This window comes from Phasianus colchicus, chromosome 6 (genome assembly GCF_987193195.1).
Source record: "Phasianus colchicus chromosome 6, bPhaCol1.hap1.1, whole genome shotgun sequence".
NCBI classification, from domain to species: Eukaryota; Metazoa; Chordata; class Aves; order Galliformes; family Phasianidae; genus Phasianus; species Phasianus colchicus.
Genome location: NC_143441.1, coordinates 9385025 through 9406613, shown reverse-complemented (window position 1 = coordinate 9406613; position 21589 = coordinate 9385025). Strand labels below are relative to the sequence as shown.

The 21589-nt window shown below is 39.4% G+C and overlaps 1 protein-coding gene across 4 annotated transcripts in view; it reads right to left on the bottom strand.

Annotated features, from left to right (window-relative positions):
• Positions 1-15: 15 nt before the first annotated feature.
• Positions 16-21589, bottom strand: part of UBP1 (upstream binding protein 1) — a 46832-nt gene continuing 25258 nt past the window's right edge. For 2 of the 4 annotated variants that reach the window (XM_090142387.1, XM_031590394.2), the window contains 14 exons: positions 18236-18312; positions 15485-15590; positions 14775-14881; positions 13035-13187; positions 12773-12883; positions 12104-12211; positions 7046-7149; positions 6238-6292; positions 5926-6019; positions 4719-4809; positions 4105-4214; positions 2596-2738; positions 2059-2110; positions 16-1855 (listed from right to left, as the gene is read on the bottom strand). In XM_090142387.1, coding sequence (XP_089998513.1) covers positions 1818-1855; positions 2059-2110; positions 2596-2738; positions 4105-4214; positions 4719-4809; positions 5926-6019; positions 6238-6292; positions 7046-7149; positions 12104-12211; positions 12773-12883; positions 13035-13187; positions 14775-14881; positions 15485-15590; positions 18236-18312 — 1349 coding nt within the window. In that variant the 3' untranslated portion in view covers positions 16-1817. The remainder of the gene's footprint in view (positions 1856-2058; positions 2111-2595; positions 2739-4104; positions 4215-4718; positions 4810-5925; positions 6020-6237; positions 6293-7045; positions 7150-12103; positions 12212-12772; positions 12884-13034; positions 13188-14774; positions 14882-15484; positions 15591-18235; positions 18313-21589) is intronic. The other 2 variants (XM_031590395.2, XM_031590396.2) reach the window with 2 other exon arrangements.

Genomic DNA, 21589 nt, shown 5'->3' with positions numbered 1-21589 from the left:
ATAAAAAGAAAAACATGTTTACAAAATTATTGAAAAACATTTATTATACTTAAATTGAAATGTGTACATCTTATTAAAAAACAAAAGCAATTTGCTGGTGCCATAATTTAATTCCAATTTCAAGTGAGCTGGACAAACTACTGTACAACTTTCAATATTCTTTAAAATTAGATGATATTTGGATACTTTCCAATCAATCTTTCATAAAACATTTGGATTTGAATGTGGTTTGAGCTGAAAAGACCGTTGTCAGTTCAAGAAAATAGTAGGATCAAACAATACCCCAAAATGAACAACTTATAGGCAGAAAAGTACAGAAAATTTCATTTTCAGTGCAGAAGGAATAGGAAAGAAACTCTAGCTTTGATGAATTTTAATTTTCAAAATGCTACAGGTTTAAAAAGCTTTTCTGCTAAGCGCTTGAGCCAGGTATGAAAGAGGGAACAAAAAAACAAAGTTGCTTTTTTACATGCTGTAGTAGTTGTTCACAGTGAACACTGCAGCATAAAAAGCAAAGTATTGCCAAGCTTTAAGCCAGAGAACAAGGTGGAAACTTCCAAAGGCACAAAATGACAGATAAGAAACCGTCATTCAATACCTTCTGTAGTATTCCCTTCTGAGTACCTAAACAGCTGGAACAACGTTAACATAGGAGATGCTGTGCCACGTCTTTACAAGAAATAGCCAAAATGCTGAAAAAGCGCATTGCCTGCTTCAGAGTGAAGTGAGAATGTGGTCAGATGGAGGAGGCACTGTACCAGCCTTACAGTATGGATCTGAGGGCAAAGAAAAGTCAACAGAAAAGGTACTACACTCAGCCATAACAGTGCCTCCAGCAAGGCTTCACCTTGCTAAGGAGGCTCCCAGGGTGCACGTTTAGTGTTCCTTAGGCTGGCTGCTCAGCGGTGATGAAAGCAACAGCAGCCCCTGGTGCCTGTGGGTCAACTGCCCCTGTGAGTGTAACTGCATTAAGTCAGAACGATCCACCTCACTGCCAGTGTGTTGCAACCCCACACTTACCAAGCAAAGAGTTAAACTGCAGCGGTGCTCTGCAGAGAACCTAGGAAACTAAAAATAAAGGATGCATAGGCAATTCTTTTCCATTAAGTTTGTTAAAGCAAAACACAATTACTCAGTACCCCATAGGATTTGTATTAATCCCTCCAATAAGGTACTATTAATAATGCAGTTTGCTGCATGCATATATTGCATCTGTCTAGGACTTCTTCAAAGCCCTATTCTGGCATTTACACTTCTTACATACACTCTTATACACAATTTACACAGAAGCTGTTGTGACAGCTTTACTCTCCGAGACCCGACAACCTGATCGCTATCAGCTTAACTACTCATCTCCACACAGATTAATATGTGCTCTGCTAACATCAAAAAATAAAACCAGCATAAGGTACAAGCAAGTCACAGACAAACTGGCACAGAAAGGTAAATGCCCTCAAATAAGTTTACATTCATTTCCAACTGGATACAGGTAATAGAGAAGCAACAGTGTTTCACCTCTAGAACCTGTATCTACTGGCCGTAATTTGCCTTATTTCAGTGAAGGGCAAGCACCTGTGCTTACATTGTCTTCCATGCCTGTACGTAAGCTGTCATGGCATTATACCTCTCATGAGGACACGTAGCTATGGCAGTGACAAGAAAGTTCACCTATCAAACAGCTCATTAGAAAGGTCATTTTGTGTTTTCAATATGAAACATCTTATACGGTGAAGCTAGATCCTAAGTTTTTTGGATGATCTTCATATTAGGCAGGATTTCGTTCAGCACTGGAATATCAGTCGAGCAGTCGTGTGGCATCACTTCAGAATTATATGGAAGCCTTCACCATTTTCAGCTGAAAGAGAAAGTAGCGGCAGCCTTACATGAACAGAACCATACCTCTCCAGCAACACACCAAACATTGAGGAATGGACCCGGGTTTCACATGCAGAAGGGGTTCATTACTGCTCTGAAACATTACACTTGAAACTGCTTTAAGGAAAACTTGGTGGTGCAATAAACATCCATGCTCTTAACTATTGTTACAAGATACTGTACCTTTTATCGTGGTGAATAAGAAACAACTTTCATCCTGAAAGTTCTGAACCATCTAAAAAACACACAAAAAAACATTTTCTAAATCCTCCTGCGTGTGTCCAGTGCAGATAATTAATTACATCAGATACTAAAAACAGCCTTTTTTTTTTTTAAGAGCAAATGCACTTGCTCAGCCAGTGTTCAGATGTGACAAGCATATACCAAATTACAGTTCAATACCACTTGTCAACAGTGTGAGAGCCAAGCAGGAGCCTCTTAGTGGTGGCTGTGCAGAGCAGGACCCTGGGTAAGCTGTGTTCAGCAGTACTTAAACAGTGCCTGTCTTCAGTCATGTTCAAAATAGATATAAAGCAAGTAATGAACGCAGCACCTCACAACTGCACAGACCAGTGGTCTTTCTTTCCTTAGTTTGCAATTATCTGGATTGAAAATGCTAAGTTGCTTTACCAAACAGACAAAACAGCAACAATGTATTAAAAAAAACTTCAATTTTGCAGAATTTGTAGCTTTTTTTCTGAAGAATAAAATTTCCATTACCTGATCACTAACAAGAATGTGGATGCCAGTGGGACCCTGTCTGTAAACCTGGTTGATCTGATGCAAAGGAATATTAAATGCCAAAGCAAGCTTGCGCGTAACTTCTGAGGCTGCCATTTCTTCTAAGTAGATTGCATGATAAACTGCCAGGAAAAGAAAAAACATAAATAAGCACCAGGCTAACTGGAAAAGGGAAACTGGATGAAAAAACCTGACTTGGTTTATATACCCGGCTCCTAGAGGGTTACAAACTGAAGACACTTTTCCTCTGCTCTACCTGGACTCGCTACCAGCACAAGCTGCTGTGCCTTTTCTTTCAAGGTAAGGCAGGAACACAGCTCTCTGCCCAGGGAGAGGCCTCTGCTTGCTGACAAGGAAATGCTCACGTTTTTCCTCTGTCCTGCACAAGACACTATCAGCATGGGCTTCAATGGCTCTTTGGAGTCACCTGAAGATGACTTCAGAAGTAGTTTGGGAGTGCCTCAAAAGATGACAATAATGCTTCTGACTTGTACTGTGACACTGCTGCTTGAAACAGTGGGTTGTCATCTTTTTGATAAAGAAAAACCTTTTTCATCTTTCTGAACAAGTTTCCTTATCATTAGTTCAGAGCTGAGAAACGGGGGTGAAATACAACATGGCAAACAGTAAGACAAAGTAGCTACTCATTGGTTTGATGCTGTATTTAGAGTCTTCTCTCTTTATTAAATAGTGCCAGAAGCCCATAGCAGCTCTGTGCTTGGACATGCTTCTTTCCCATACCACAGACTGAAGATACCCAGAACAAAGCACATATCTGACAGGCAGGGCTCTATTTACAGATCCTCCTCCACCTCAGTTCTCTCATGGAACAAACACAGCTACCAATACAGCAGCAGTCCAGACAGATGTTAGGGATTCCGGTTGGTTGGTTGTGGGGAGGGGTATCTCTTCAATAAGAAAATGGTAATTTCAGTAGCTCCACTCTCTTAAGATTGATGTGAATTTACAATTAAACATTAGGTTCCCATCCGTGTTGAAACAAGAGCTATCTCCTAGGAAAACAACATTAAAGCCATAGGAGAGTAACACAGTGGCTGTCTCTCCTTGCCCAAGCTGCACCAGTTTTAGTTCAGCTGCACAGAAAATGACAGCAAAATGTAACTAAAGGATGCCTGTGAATTTAAGCCTTTAATTTGCAGCCAGCTTTCCACATGCATCTAGTTAGTGTATCTTGGCTGTGCAACACGGCATGGCTAATTTGAAAGTCCTTTAATTAATTATCAGTTTAACTACAGTTAGTTTTATCAGTGGACTGAAAAATCGAGGATTCAACCTTGAGAAGTTTTAAGGTCATGCACTGTTAACAGACAAGCCGTGTGCTTTTGAACACACCTTCCTGTGGTTTCGCTTCCTATGTTTCAAGAACAGAACTTCATCTTTTCACTATCCTTTCCCCCCCACACACCCATCTTGTTTTACATTTCTCAGACACAATAACAGCAAGTTAAAGGACCCCCTGCTCCATACCATATATTGCACCATTGCTGCTGTCACCGTTGCCTGCATCTTGTCTTTCCAGTTGTATGCTCCTTACTGGCTCCTGACAGACATAAATCGTTAGACGGGGCCTCACAGACCTGCAAAGCAAACAGACCACGTTTACAGAAACGCCTCCCTGCCCTGGAAGAAGGAGATGTCATTTGCCACAAGTGTAAATTTGTTACATCAACAGTACACTTGAAATGCTCCTATAAAGGCTCACAGTAGTGAGTGCCCATTTCAGTCAGAATCAGGACAGATCTACCAAGACGCTGTCTGTGTTGGCAGCCAACATGTGTAACATCCAAAAGCCTCAGGCTGTTCTTAGTTCACCTACGTGTGCCATTCTGTGTTGTGGCAACAAATTCACATGTACAGGAAGTCAGCAGTGTGCAGCCCCAGTGGTACCAGCCCTACAGGTTACCTCCGAGCCCATTGCTCCCCACAGCTCAGCAGAGCTGCTCTGAGGGCACCACAGGAACCTGCATCTGACTGCTGCCAGCCCCAGGGCCCACCCAGCTGCTGAATTCTCACTCCCTGCATCTCCATGTTCTAGGGAGCAATAGAACAAAGTCTGCTCAGCCACGTGCTCCCTATTTTACCTGGATTTCAGTGCATTATAGAGCCGAATTCCATCGGCTGGACCACAGATTTGTACCAGATCTTCTCTTGTCAGCTTTAATAAATCAGCACCTGGAGAAACACATGAGGATTTTACTAAGTTTATTCTTATCTAATCATATTTATGATTTTTTTTTAGAAGAATCTGTATGTCCATTTAAACAAAGAATAACAAAGCCCACTTGCTCCTAGGCCAGCACTACAAAGCAACGAGCAGCTTTCCACATCTTCTAACAACTACAAACCCTGCAAGACACAATTATAACAGATGACTGTTTTATATCCAGACAATGACTAAGATACACACATGTGAGCCTATTCTAGACACATGCAAACACAGAGAGCAATGGGATGTGATAGTTTCCCACGTGCAGTAATCCTCACCAAATCATCCCTCATCTGCATCACACCCTCTATGTTCTCAAGTTACTACACCACACCCAGATACAACAGATGCTGCTAAAGGCTGCCATAACTACATCAGCAAAGTCCAGTCTGTAAGTTGGCAGCCTGCAGAGTGAATCCAGGTCAGTGGGATAGTTCCATACAAGAGTGGGTGTTTTCTTTTCTAAATGATTCTTGGGAGTAAGTGAGCTGTGAAACCAACTGCTTCCAGAGCATTTACTTTAGAAAAGGAAGCTTCAGTGAAGGATGCTGATCAGTTCTAGACACAAAATGGACAAATATTTCTTGGAAATGGCATGGGTGGCAACAATGAAAACAGAAGTCTGAAAAATAGGTGGCTGTAATTGATGAGTGGGAGGACAGAAAAAGTTGGCCTTTATTTATGGAAACAATCCACAGACGATCTCGGAATGCACAGATAAAAGCCAGCAAGAGTGATTTGCCATCACTGCCCATAAATACTGCCATAAAAACAACTGAAGTAGTACAATAAAAGCTACACTACATCTTTTGCTTCAAAGGAAATGTGTTAGACTGTATTAGGCTGCTGTGAACATATGAAGACTACCAGGAAAAAGAAGAACTGATTTAGAAGTTTTCCAAGGATCTTTGTCTAAATAAACTGAACACTTAATAAGCAAATTACAGATAATAAGTAAGATATGATAAGCAAATTACAGATAATAAGTAAGATATGACAAATATTGGTGCCACATTATTTTACAGAGTAATTTTCCACACAAAACTTGCTCATTAATGCAATAAAACAGAAGTTAGCAATACCTGAGAAATTTGAAAAAAGTCTTGTATAGGTAGAGAACCTATGCTTGAGCAACCACTGCTGCGTTTCCTGGATTGTGGCTGAAGGATGAAGCTGCTATAAGAAACAAGGCTGGACATGAACATTTGTATGTAAAAAAAAACAGAACAAAACAACAAAACAGCAACAACAACAAAAAAAAAAAGCACACCCCAAGATATTGAAGCCTCCCTCAGTTAAATGCTTTCCCTCAATTTATGCCAAGGCATAAATAAATCAAAGACATGTCTTGGTGCAAATGGAGCCACAATCAGTACCAGGAAGCAAACACTCACGTCTCCAGACCCTTGAGAGGTTCCATCTCCTTGATGATTTGGGGAGGAAGAATTGCTACAGGGGAGAAAAAAAAGCATTAAGACAAATTAAACAATGCATAGGCTGAAACTCAAACTTATATCTAAGAGAAAGAACACCACACCCTGATACACCACCATCCAGTTCCTAATCTCTCTATTCCTTATCAAATGGAGGAGCAGCTTTGCCAGCAGTCATGGGAGGATACATGGATGTTTGTTTGCCTTAAAGATTGACTGCAGAAGAGGCAGTAAAATACGAGGCTTACAACTGTATACAGACAATAGCACTGTGAATTATTCCTTGATCACCCAAGATTAATTGTAATAGCCTAATTAATGTCTCAATGGGGCATGTTTTTACTGAGACAATTTCTGTGAAAAAGCTCGTGAAGATCTTTTGTGTCTCACAAATTGTATGAACTGCGTGAGGGGAAGGGCAGAGCATTCTTAATGAAAAAAGCAGCTAAATAGCTTGTGAACACTAATAGAGACTGAACGGGAACCATTTCAAGATTAATTATTTGCTATACACCAAAGGACGAGAAAAAAAATTTCCAGTATTCTTTAGCAAGGAAGAGAAATTTTGAAGCAAAAAGAAATTACATTACAAACATGCGATGCAAGCATATGTCAGACTCTCAAATAAATACATAGGTCAAAACAAAACTCTCATTCTCCAGTGAAATCAGAGAGCAGTAGGAAGCTTCTAGATTTACTCAGAAGGCACTTCTGAAGATAACTGATTTACACATGCAATCTTTAGCAAGGCAGCAGAAAAGGAAGTTACCTGTCTGGGACACTGTAGGTATTGTGTTGAGCAGAGGTAAAAGTTGGAGCAGGAGTAGGACTATTGTTTACAAATGTCGTAGGAGTATCAGGCCACGGTGAGCACTGAAGGTAAAGAATTCAAACTCAGTTTCTCTTAACAATACATTTTTTGCTTTCATGCATAATTCTTTTACTTAGATCCAAGCTGGCTTTTTTTACATATATATATTTTTTTAACCTATTCCCTCCATCCCATACATGACATGCAGATACTCCCAGCCAAAGCCAGCGTTTCCCTGTTCTCTCTGGAAGACTGCTACTTACACCTTCACAGTTAACACAATGAAGGTATCAGTGGTGGAACTGACAGAGAACCTGTATAACTTACTCTGTTTAAAACAAACCAACCCCAAGCCATCTGCTCAGAGAACTTCCTTCATCCTTGCATGAACGGGCTGCTTTGCTGCAGGTATAAAACAGGTGTTCAGCAGCAGTAAGGAAAAATGTGAAGCTAGATTTCACATTGCTGGTCAATCTAATCTAGCTGCCCTGGCAGCAATTAAATACAACCTGAGTTCTGTTAAATGAAAACCGTTATTAATTGATTGTAGGACTAAAAATTGTGCTGTATGTACTGCCTTTCCTAAGTTGCTTGGTAAGCTGGAATTGTTACGCACAAATTTATGCCATCTCATATGTACTAAGCGCCAGCTAACCAGCTTAGTCAAAGTCTTTTCTGGCTTATTTTGTAAACTATCATGATAAAGGCCTTTCAAAATTATACTAGCTTGTAGTGTTCCCAGCACCACTGCAAATTCATCATTTTAAGTAACAATGATAACCAGATTTGGTATGTTATGAGACAGCATTAGACCAACCAAGCTGCCTGAGATAAAGTGATTTCAGACCATACCTGTTAGAACAACCAAGATTTCTGATATACATATCATGCACCAGTAATTCCCACAGTTTTATCAGAGCTTTGCATGGGGAGGGGAGCCAGAAACAAGTATGACTTAATGGAAACTTGTTTCAATGACTTTCCCTTAAAAGATCCTTCCACAAGCTAGAGGGGAAACCATAAGTAAGTGCAATAGTGGCTGTAACCTTCTGTAAAAGTGTTAACAGCACTTCTGTGCTGGACTGTTCACTTGTCACAGTAAGACAACAAGGTGCATACAGCCTCAGTTACATGCCAACAGCCTGGAAATTAGCAAATTCTTTGTTTGAGAATTCCTTCAAATCAGTATTTTTACTAGCCGCTGTGTACACGCTGTCACTGATCACACAGTCAAAGCCAACCTCGAGGCTGTGACCAGTGCCAGCCACACAAAGACCTTCAGGCATAGCCACTTTTCCTCCCATGCTGTATACTGCCTGCTGTTGTTGCTACTCAAGCTAACTTTAAAGTTCACCTCAAAGAATGATGTGCTCCAAAGGCATAATTTTAAACACAAGCTCAACACAGAAACATCAGCTGTTTTGCTGAAATACTTTTGAAGCCAAATACATTTTCCTTAATTTTCTGAGATTCTCTAACTAAAGTTTAATGCAAAATGTTTATCTGAACACACAGTTGCAACCAGTACATCTTCAGCCACTACTCCACTTATGATTCAGCTCTGCAAGCACTTCCATTCAGGGGCAGAAGAATGCACTGTGTCAGAGAACAGGCTTTGAACCAATGCAGCTCATGTTTCTTTCAGTCAAACTCAGCTGAAGTTTTCACAACAAAGCTCTGAGTTTAAAGCAAGAAAGAAGCAGATGTGAGATATTTCAGGAAAAGAAAACCCCAACCAAAAGCAAGTAGGCTTTCTTCTCATGAAAACATTCTTCAGCCCTATTCAAAGCCAACAAGCAACACAGTATTGGCTCAGTTCTACTCCCCTCTGTCACACAGGTTGCAGAGGGAAGGGATGAGCATTTGAGCACTGAAATACCTAACTCTGAATGGTCCAAGGTAGAAAAAAAGTCTAGCATGAAAACTAAAAATGGCTTTGGCACATACTCTTCCAGTGTCTTCTAGCAATTAATCCAATCTGCTTAAGCTTTCAAAATCACACAATTGTCCCACACTGCATAAACCTATCAGGTCAGAAAAAAAGTTTAGAATAAAATTCTGGGCATCGAGTCCACAAAGACTCAGCAGGCTGGAGCCTTTCTAATATCCCACATGACAACTGTGGACTTCGGGAGTGGATCACAGACAGCAGCCAGACCTCCCTGCTGCTGCAGGCTCTCCCCAGACAGCAGTCAGTGCCACTGCACTGCACTTACAGACCTGCAGTGACTCAGCATGGGATTCTGTACATTCTTACACCCACAACTGAGCTAACCAAAGGCCATCCAATGAGCTACTGAGGTTAACACAGAAATCCCTGGCCACTGGACATAAACTTTGAAAAAAGAAAAATGTCGCTCCATCACAAGGATGAATCCAAGTGTGTCAAGGGCCACCGGAGAACAGAAGAAACACTGGTGTTCTATCTTCCTATGCAATGACCAGCAAAAATATACACTGGTTAATTTTTTAGCTCTCAGCACTAACTGCTCTCCACTACTAGCACACTGATGCAATACTTTTGACAACAGAAATTCTCTCTTTATTTCTGAACACTAATTCTTGATAAATAGAGAATTAGTCTGGCTTCCTATCTTTAACATCCTTCTGTACGGGGTATGAACGAAGTTATAAACTTTTGATCAGCAGTTTCACTGAGCTAAAATGGAAGACAGAAAAATCTTTCTTTGCATGTGTCAAAGAATGAATCATAGAATGGCCTGGGTTGAAAAGAACCTCAAAGATCATCTAGCTTCAACCCCCCTGCCATAGGCAGGGTTGCCAACTACCAGAATGTATGACTTTTCTGACATAGGATATGCAGCATTCAAATTCAGAATGTTAACTTTGGAAGAGTTGAAATGACTGAAGCTATTTTAAGTTGTTGTTGAGTGTCCTTTCCTCTCCTACTTCTCACCTACTTAAGTATGCCCAAATTCATGCTTTGCAAGAGAGTAAAAAGAAACTTTGGCACGGAATTCCATACTGTATTCAAATAATAAATTAACACAAAACAAGAGCATGCTCCAAAACAGTCTTACACACAGTATCACCTTTAGACAACAGGGCAGCTATTTCATTATGCAGAGCTTCTTCCAAGAACCTATAAAGGATTCTTGCCCCATGCAGCTGCAGACCCTTTCTTGTCTAAAGTGGAAAACTTCTACTCACAGAGTTGATTATTCTGAATGTAGCAGAAGTTACTCCCCAAACATTACATATATATGTATTATATATCCTGCACATACACTGCTACTGCTGTATGATGTACAGATGTAAGGAGAAACAAATGTAAGCAATACTACATGCTTATGTTACTAAACTGTTTTGCTCCAGCTCCACTTTCTGGCCCTTCTAGCCTCTAAGTTTCATATTCTAAATTTATATCACTTATAGAATATACATAACTTCTGCAGCAATCCTTCATAGCCAGAACACAATGCTCCAATTTATTTTAAGGTCGATACGTGGAAGTTTTCTAACTTCCATCTGTGCCTCACTGTCAACTCCATCCATTAAAAAAAAAAACCAAACCACAACAACAAAAAAACCACAACTGGACTAAGCTTAAGCAAATGGTAGTTTTAGGGCTGTGACACATAAAGCACTATACCCAAATGTAACAGTCAGCCAAGACACTTTTTGCTTTGTTACCTCGTCAAATTCAAAGCAGGGAAAAAGCGTTGGTTGTTTTTTCTTTTCCTCCCTAGATAAGATCTAGCTTCTGTATATTTGAAAGACAAATAGTGTGCATTTTTCATTTGATGGCCCCTGGATGAAAGTCACCTGTCCATACACGCCTGCTCTGAAGTCCAGGAGGCAGTGTTATGTCTGCAGCCTCTTACAACACTGTGAGAAATACTGCAGAAATTGTGGTGAATACACTGCATTCTAAAACATGAGGTCGGAAAAAAAAGGCAATGATGGAAAAGCACACTTACATGGCATTCTTGTGAAAATGAATGAGAAAGGAAAGACAAGTGAGCTGAAAATAACCCAGCTTCTTAGGAAAGAAGAGCTGAGCAGAATCCTAAAGCTGGACCTTAAAGCCCCGCACCCACAAACAGTAGTAAGTAAATTCAGGCAGCTCAGTGCGTACAGATGTTGGGAAATGGAGGGAGGAAGTACCTGAAGAACCCATCTAAATAATGCCTGATGCCTCTCTAGTTACAAACAAGAGGCACACACTGAAGTGAACCCTATGCATCATTTCAATAGATCATAAATGCAAAACTAAATAATGTCTGAGGGACAACAGTCAAGCAGCCACTGCCTCAGTGCTGCTGGAAAGGTAACAGCAATATTTCTGTTCAAACAACAGTCAAATCATTGTATTCCACAGCTAGACAATAAGCAGACATTTCAACTTGGCCAAATGGAAGATGCAGGACGGCTTCTTATCTTAACCATTACTAAGGTCTCACTGATACTTGCTTTTAGAAAATCTAATGCTAACCCCTGACAGGAAGAACAGGAAGGATTTTTAATTCAATCTGAGGGGCACACATACACACATTGTAAAGCTGTGCTGACTGTTCTGAACTACATTAAGCCTGCTTGGAGCACAGATGTAGATGGCTAAAGGAAAAATCAGTAAATAATGATCAACCATGTGCAACAGTGCATGCCACTTGAAAATACTGATGTACTGGAAATTCATATTGAATATAAATAAAAATACGGGACAAAACATTTTCACTACATTTCACTGTTCTTATTTCCACTAGGCACATACATACAGAAAAGCAAAATGCTATTTCATTTCAAGTCGGACAAACTTAAAGCTCTTTACTTTCGAAAGTTATACAGTCCCTTTGCAACAGTTTATCTTAAGTGTTAGATTTAGGAAGTATTCCTTTGCTAAGAACAAAGATGGAGCAATTGATATAGGTAAGAACGGATCAAGTTAAGACACAGCAATCAAAATGTTTTTGCTTTATGTTACGGAAGTTTCTCCTATATCTAACACTGCACAAGGTATCTTGCACAATGAAAAGGTAAGCAGAAGTCCCTTACACTGCCTCGCTTTGCCAGAGAATCACCGTAGTCTGCTGGCAAAGTCCGCTTGCTGGACTTTTTCTGCTCATGTTCAACTGCATCTTCAATTATAGGCTCAAGCCTCATCTGGACAAACACCAAAGATTTGGATCAATTTCTTTTCATTATACAGTGAGGAAAGATCTAAAAGCCTTGTAAAACTTCTGAAATTCTTTAGAAAACTGTATAGAACTCACTGATGCTTAAATAAAAGAAAATGCAAAAACCTACTGAGGCTCTGGCGTTAAATTCAATAACGTCCAAAAAAAAACCAAACCTACCCTGTAGTCTGTGAAATAATTAAATTCTAGAATAATTAAATTCTAGATTCCCCCCTCTGTTTTAATTGTTGGTGAGGTTTTTTTCAGCCTTCTCAGCTGCAAGGCTTTTAGATTTGTACCAAAAGGCTTGCTCTTGGGTTCAGTACAGTCAGCCAAACAGCGTTCTACCTCAGTGTGCATTAATACAAGCATCTATCATCTAAATGAAGCTTATTAAACAGAATCTTTAAGTTTAATGTTGCTGTCCACCGGACAAGTTTGCCAAATAAAAGCCTAGCTCTGCATAGAACTAATTCTTCCCCAACCCTTTCAAGACTATACCTATGTATTTCTTCCTCAGCAAACAGAAGTAAGTCAGTTTTGTTACCTCTGTGAGAATGGTGGTGTCATAGGAGGGCTGATACTTTTCCTTCTCATGCGCAGTTCGCTTTTCCATCTTTTCTCTGTCTGTTTTCTGTTTCCTGTCTGCTCCTTTTGGCTACAAATGAATATTTACATGAAAATAAAGCAGAAGGAAAACAGCTTTATAACTGAAATCTCATTTCAGAAGTCAAGCAGTAATATAAAGATGCCCCCCATCTTTATAAGAGTTTAGATTGACTCATTAAATATCTGCTTTCCACCCTTACCTTAAAAACTTTAATTTGACAGCTGGCTGAATGCAGATGATCTGTATATTCTCCATTTTCAGTCTGTTTGAAAGTGTCAACCTGAATCCTAAAAGGAACTCCTTTTTCTCCTCCATGCTTACGAGGGGTAAATTCAGTGCTGATACAATGTACCTAAAAACAAATTGAACAAATAACAAACTCTGAAGTATTCTACACACGAATTTCACTAGGTGTTACCTACACAGGTATATTTTTAAGGGCAAGCAACAAATGACCCAGCATATCTGAGGATCAAGATGTATAACTAACTTGTATTTTCTAGTGTACATGCAAATACTTGAGCTGACAGGGAAGAAAGGAAACAAGCACATGTGAGACCAAAGTCTCTCCGAAACCCACAATTCATCACAGATTCTAATTAACTGAGAGTTTGCTGTAAACTGTCATATTTTAAGAGAAATGTATGAGCATGGCAACTTTCTCTATCGTGAATATAGCAAAAACTTTTTCAAGATACTATTGCTCAATGTATTGTAGCTAGAATAAACTTGAGAGTTACTTGTCATGAGTATTTTCAAAGCTATAGAAAGACTGGTTTGGAAGAGCTTTTTAATCTCATGTGAAAAGAGTCTTTTCAAATATGCCCACCTTCCCATAAAAAGCAACAGACTTTCTTGGAAAGTACATCTTTATTAGCTACAGATATCCCCCAAAGGTATCTAATGAGAAAATAAGTTGAAACTATGAGTTATAATGAATCTTACTGGGTAACACACTCAGTTTTTCTGCTTGCCTCAGAAAAACAAAGCCAGTTCAGCACCAGGGACAATTGCATCCCTAGCACTGCCAACGGTTAGGTATAAAACCATCAATTTCCTATGGCCATCAACAACAGAGAACCACAGACTGTGCACAGAAGTGCAGCCAGTGCAGCTATGCTGTGATCACCAGCCTTTAGAGCAAGTGAGTTATACCTGGATAGTAAGAATCAGTTTGGTTTTCACTCAGTCAGCTATCATTTCTTCTAAGGAGTGCATGAACAAAAATCTTAAATGGTTTGCTTTACACTTCTTCAAGAATGACTACATTATATAATCTCGTAATTCTTAATAGAAAAAAAGGTCTTTGCACCCGATCAAAGTTAATTTACTGACAGTGCTGAATTTAACCTGTGGCAGTCTCAGTAAGGAACAAAGCTACCTCGAACTTCAAACTTTTTTCCATAGTAAAAACAGATCTGAGACAAAAGCAAACTAGAGATTGTAATGCAAAACTGAACATTCTATCTAAATAATGTGCAAAGATAGCATGTTCAATTGGCCTAAATATCAAATAAGAAAAAATAAATAATAGAAGTCCTGTTACAGAGAAGCCTACTGATATAAGAAACTAGTTTGAATATCTGATCTAAGAACTTCATCCAGGATCTCCCAAATAAAATAATGTAACAGTGCCAATTATTTAGAATAAATACATTCAAATACTCCATACGACTAAATATTTTAAGGAATTTTTTCTTTTTTAAGGTTTTTGAAAAATCCCTTAAAAGCTGCTTTTATAAGATCAAATTAAGTTGAGAAACCTAACTAGGAACCTTTATGTATCTAACAGTTGCTCTGAACCTGTGCTTCTCAGAAAGCTGATACTTAATGGCCATCTCACATAATAGAAACCAAGGAACTTCCTAGTGCAAATCTACTACTGTTTGTAACCTGAAAGGCATCAAACACAAACATCCAGTCAAGTAAAGTTTCAAACCTGAATAAAAGCAGATGTACATTTTGTTGGATCCCACAAAAATTCAACTGCATTGAGCTGGCTTGGATTTGTCTTGATATCAATGACTCCAACAGACATTGGAATATCTACGTTAAAATAAGCAATATATATTTTAAAATGACCATATTCCAAGAAAACAACAGGAATACATTTTCATATAAGGTTACCACGAGCACATACAGGTACAGTGAGAAAACGTGGGCTGCCATAAACAGCTTTTTAGGACAGATCTAAACAATCTTAGTAGATTTAATATACCAAGTGCTCTGTGCATGAGTCTGTGTTTTGATTTCCCCCCTCCTCCCCACCAGAGACACAGGGCTTATGAAACAATATAATATAAAGCTACGCAAAGTAAAAAAATCATGTCGGTGCCACTTCCACGATCTACCACAGAAAGTTATTTTTATCTGTGTTCTCCTAATTACTATAATATTTAGGAATCAAAATTAGAAAGAGTACTAAATGTATGAAGATGCAGAGTTGCCACCTCACTCAGCAGCACTTCAAGGTTTTAAAGGAACATGAAAGTGAAAGAACATTTTTCTTCAAAATACACTGTGAGTGGCACACAGAACACTGCACTGTTCTTCATCAGTTAGCAGAAGTGTTAGCATAAATATGATCATGATCGATTTAAGTGTGAGTATTTAATCTAATATAATGCCAACAGATAGAAACAGTTGTACCTAAGTCAAGAAGTCTGTCCCCAGGGCGATTCCACTTCCATCCTTCTAGCTGCTGGTGTTCGGTATATTGCAACCTTCTGTCATGGAACACAACTCTTATAATACTCTAATAAGAAGAGAACAATAATCTCATGAGCCACAATGTTATTATATGCCTAGAAACAGCCTGAAGACAAAGCACCACAGCATTCCAAAATAGCCATACAGCTGACAAATAAATATTTACAGAAAATTGGAAAAAAAGAAAAACTTTGGCAACCATCAGTATCCCAAAATAATCCAGAATACTGAAATAAAACTGAACAGAAGGAAACAGCTGAAAATGTGGTAAAAATGGAAGAAGAGATTTACAAATTCTTTATTCTAAAGGTCACGATAAATCACGTGCAGCAAAGAGAGCAACACTGGCAGCACAACATCAACACTGCATAGGCTACATAAACTTGTTTTAGAAAGAAAACACAAAACCATCATTTATTTTGAAAAGCAGGGAATATAGTTTCACCATTTCATTTTTCCATTGGAGATTTGTGAATTACTGTAGAAAGTTTTAAGAAATTAGATTAATAATTCCTCCTAGTACTTGTAAACAGATTTACAATAGAACTATTATTTTAGTTAATGGTAAGAGGTAACAAATTCTAAACTATTCCAGATGTTCTACCTGAAATAGTTATCTAAAATACTAGGATTTGATTAACTTCATTAATCTGGAAGCAATTATCCAGCAGTACCCATTCTTGTCAGCAGTTCTATTACAGCTGTGCTCCGAGCCACAGAATCACAGAATGGCCAGGGTTGGAAGGGACCTCAAGGATCATGAATCTCCAACCCTCCTGCCACATGCAGGGCCACCAACCTCCACATTTAACACTAGACCAGGCTGCCCAGGGCCCCATCCAACCTGGCCTTGAACACCTCCAGGGATGGGGCATCCACAACCTCTCTGGGCAGCTGTTCCAGCACCTCACCACTCCTTCTGTAAAGAACTTTCCCCAATATCCAACCTAAATCTTCCCTCCCTCAACTTAAAACCATTTCTCCTTGTCCTACTATATTAAACATACTAAACAAATTTCTGTTCTGCTGCATGAATAGTACATATAAAGCTAGTTGTAATACAGAAAAAACAAATATACCATATAGTCTATGACCGTTAATTGTGAACAAAAGTGCTAAAAACAAAACAAAACCAAGGACTTCTAAATGCAGCACCTCTTCAAAGTATATAACATTTCCTTGGTTTTACATCAAAAATAACGGAAAACATGTTCTTGTGCATAGACACCAACACACCACAACCAGCTGCTGAGCTGGTTGACAAGAATCAAACTTCATAATATCCACTAATTCATCAGTGTGAAACATCCTCTTTGTTAATGTTCTAAGATTCTGGTATTTAAGTTTCCAAAGTGGAGATTATGTTGATGAAGCAACACAATACCTCGCTACAATTAAGTTTAGTTTATAAAAATTTTATATTGCTTTGTTTCATTCTACCTAACTAACAGTTCATAACCAAGATATGATTCTATAAAACTGCAGCAGAGAGACTTTCCAAAGCTATAACAAAGTAGCACCTAATGGGGCAAAATATGCAACGTGCTTATTATGGCAAGTCAAAATGCCTGGCTGTAAAGATTTAATTGCAGAACTCCCAAAGCCAAATGTTATGTTTGTGCTTAATGCTTCTTCAAATTACCTCTGAACAAGCATCCCACAGACAAGTAAGAACAAAGCCCAGGACTATACAGGCCAGCCAAATTTCTCAAATGACACAGCCCAAAGCTGACAGGTAAAGATTCAGCCTCCCACAGGCACACTGTTCTGGTTTAATTTCTCAGTACTGCTGCTGAAGTAACTTATATTTTCCTTCTTCTCCGAACACAAAGCATGAGTAAGATTTTCCTGGAAGACTTGATAAAAATTGCAAAGAGAAAAATCCAACCCCCCACCACCACCAGGCCATTCTTTTAATAATCTGTCCTATGAATTGGGCACCTTTCATTCTGCCTCATTCTCCTACTCTGTGCACCGTGTCAGATTCAACATACCTTCTGCTAATATTACAGCATAACAAAACAAATACAGAATTAGAGCAGGAGTTCAACAATGGAACAAAGTGCTTGATGAGCAGCAGAGTTACAGAGGTCTGCTTTCCTATGGATTTACAGGATGGCATGGCCTAGAACCACTGGATATGCATCTATAGACACCTAAGTATTTTAAAGCTTCACATGAAAAAAACTGTCTTCGCTACACTTCAGCACAATATAGGTAGTACCTTATTTTCTTGTTTTTGGTATCACTGGTCAACTATCATTCAACAAGTATCTGGTGGCAGTAGAAAAAAATCCATGAAATATAAGGCTCTGGGTTGGATTCATCTCACCCAACTTTAGATATTTGAGTTCAATGCACATTTAACGGAGATTCGTGTCATCTTTCTACAGACTGGAGAGCAGACCTCACAAAGTCTAAATGAAGTGATAAGGTCACCTTTAGTTATCTATTTACATGAAATTAACTCATTCATAAATGGGGAAATGTATATGTGTATATTCCTTTAATTTGCAGTAAACTCAAAACAAGCAAAACAACAAAATGAAGCATTAGGTTCCACTATGTCTCTCAATGATGAGATGAGCTAGTCCATCTCCCTCCATGAGTCACTGTGCAACAAAAGGTTAAAAGCTACTCTTTTTCACATGCCAACAAACAGAGCAACACTATTAGAGAACTGATGCTCACCTTCACCAGTTTGCCATTGATCTCTGGTATGTCTCCAGCTTTCCGATTATCCAGCATCCGTATTTCATAGGACTGACCTGCAAAGAAAGAACATGTTATCAACAGAACAGTCAGACCACAAAGCCATTTCGTGCTTAATGCACCTAAATGAGCCTTTGATCCTTATACAAGAATATCAGTACCTCAAACTTCTGTTTAAGAGATTTCTATAACAAGGTTCACTCCACAGTACAGGAATTAGTGCAACAATGAAGTGAATCTTTTTAATTCATGTAAAACTACAGATACTCCCAAAGCTTGAGTATTATATTTTACATTTAGAGTAACTATTCTTTTCTTCTGATGGTTTGGTTTTTCTTTGGTTTTGTGGGCTTTTTTTTTGTGCTTTGCTTTCCCAGAAGAAAAAAAAAAAGCATTTATATGCTTCATGCAAAATACATACCACTCTCCCACGTTTAATTTTGTCCACTTACCTTTTGCCTTTGTATGATCTGCAGATTTATATAATTTCCAAATATAAGCCTCTTAAAAAGCGTTACTATGAAGGGGTTTTATTTTGCTGTAACACAATCAGCCTATCAGGGTATGCACCACACATGTACAAGCTTTCTTTACTCCAGCAACATCTGACCATTGATGACATAAAAAATATATATAAAAATTAAATGTACGTACTGCACCTGAGCAAATAACAGATCAGTTCTATTCCTGATCTAGTGGGTGGCTACCCTGCCCACAGCAGGAGGGATGGAACTAGCTCCCTTCCAACTCAAGCCATTCTGTGATTTTGTGATTTTTAAGCACTATTAATAAAATTTTTATATTAATATTTTTATTAATAAAATTTATTTTAAAAGAAAATAACTCCTCCTCTGTCCATTGCTGTTTTAAAATGGAGGGGAAAAAAAGAAAAGTAAGAAATTTTTGAGACAAGGGGATAGATACATTCCAATCTGAAGTTCTGGATACGTAGCTGCTTTGACAATATGAGAACTGGCAGAGCAATGATTATTCCAGTCACATCTCCACTGAGTGGTACATATTTTCCTCAAGAACAACCAGAGAAGCAAGGCAATGTAAGGTGCTATCAAATCTAACTGCCCAATTTTTAGCACCAAAAATGTAGTAGGACGCTCTTTCACAAAAGCAAATAATGACAGAATGGTTAGGAAAAAACATCTGGAGGTCTTCATCCAACCCCCTGCTCAAGCAGAGACATCCAGATCAACTCACAGCTTCTGAGTTAACTCCATGGCTGGAGACTCCACAGCCTCTATGGGCAGTCTCTGCCGGTGCTCTGTCACCCACCCAGTGCAGAAGTGTTCAGAGGGAGCCTCCTGTGTGATTTGTGCCCAATGCATCTTGTCTTAGCACTGGCCATCACTGACAAGAGCCTGGCTCTTTCCTTTTTGTACCCTCTCTTCATGTATTTGTACATGAGATAACTCCCAGCTCCCTTAGCCCTTCCTCACTGGTGTGATGCTCCAGTCTCTTCATCATTTTCATGGCCTTTCGCTGGACACTCTTCCGTATGTCCACGTGTCTCTAGTACTGAGGAGCCCAGAACTGGACACACAACTTCAGGTCCGACCTCACCAGTTCTGAGTAGAGGGGAAGGATCATCTCCCCTGACCTGCTGACAACACTTTGCCTAATGCTGCAAGGACACACTGCTGGCTCTCGTTCAATCTGGTGTTCACCTCCTTCCCATCTCCTTTTCTGCCAAACTGCTCTCCAACTGGGCGGTCCCCAGCACGTACTGGTGTATGTGGTTGTCCTTCCCTACGTGCAGGACCTGGCACTTCTTGTGAAACTTCAGAAGGTTTGTGTCAATTCATTTCTCCAGCCTGATGAAGTGCCTCGGGATGGCAGCAGGACCTTCTGGTGTAACTGCCAACATGCAGAGGCTGCACTTTGCCCCAGCCGCAAGAAGATCACAGCCCTTCAGCTGCACACAGACCTCTAATTCATGTTATCTACTCCCCACACTGCATGTAACAGGTGCACACGTACTTCAGAAAGGCAGCCCACCACACCAATTTCCTAGAAAGGATTTTGAAATTTTCCTCTAATGGTGCTCTGCAAGCATTTCCTTGCTGACAAGCTCCATCTCTCCTAAGCAGTCCTTTGCATTCACAGAACTGCAAGCCTAGCTGCACCGTATAAACAAACCTACAAGCCTCCCCTCTAACAGGGATTTTCTCCCATACCATTTCTGCTATGAGGATGTACATCTAGCTGAACAGCAGCCAGCTTAGAACACTGTCCTAAAACTGTGACTCATTTAACAGATCTTACAACTAAAAACCTTGCGAAGCCCTAACAACCATCATCACTCCAAGATCTGAACTTCTAGCATCAGCTCTGGCTGAAAACTTCAACACTTAAAATATGTCATTAGCTACTCTCATTAAAACACTTACTGACAGAGTGAAGTCAGGGCATACTTACGTGTTCCTTTCGGAAACATCAGACCTTAACAGATAGAGTAAACATTCCCTTGGCTTCTGGTAGTCTCGATCCAGTACAGTAAGATAACTATGAAACTGAAGAGGGCATCAGGTCTCTATGGCACTCCCTACTTGCAATCCCCTTGAAAATGATTAAGCAGGAGGGTGGTAACAGGGCTAAACTAGAAACCAGGTAACGGAAGTAACCAGTATTAAAATTACTCCTTTTCTAGGAGTGCTTATTCCAACTTGTTATGCAGGCACTTGCATCAGTACAACTCCAAAGTATCGTAAACTACAACACGGGACTACAAAAATTAGATCTCTGCTTTAAACTGACTTCTGTATAAAATATATCATCTCTCAAAACTATCCCACGATTAATATATTAATACATAGGGCTTGTACTAATAGCTAGAAGATAAATTTAGTAAAAAGTCCTAATCTGAGCAGTAAATATATTTCTGCCTGAAGAAAAAAGAGAAGCACAAAAGAGAAGTTGGACAACTGTCTGTTTCTGAATTTCTTTAGAAAAAGTGTATACCAATGTCTTGATTTTTCAGTGTCAGCAAGTTACCTAGAACACTGCAAAATTACAAAACAACTCTGCAAGAAATCTTAAATTAGCAGAGATTTTCAAGGCCAGATGAAACAATTACAGTTATTTCAGACAGTGGTACTTAAATGGCAAGCTCTCCTCAGAAGTCAGATGGCACTTGTTTTATTTCAGCTTGCTATCTTGTGCTGCTTCCCCAGCACGCTGAGCTGACCTTCAAGCACTGTGTGGGCAGGGAGGCTGGATCCTGTCCCTGAAGAAAAAGTGTATTTCTACAGATACCAGATTTTTCTCAACAGTGCCAAGCATGCTGCTGGTCCAGCACACTGATGCAACTGTACTGCTTAC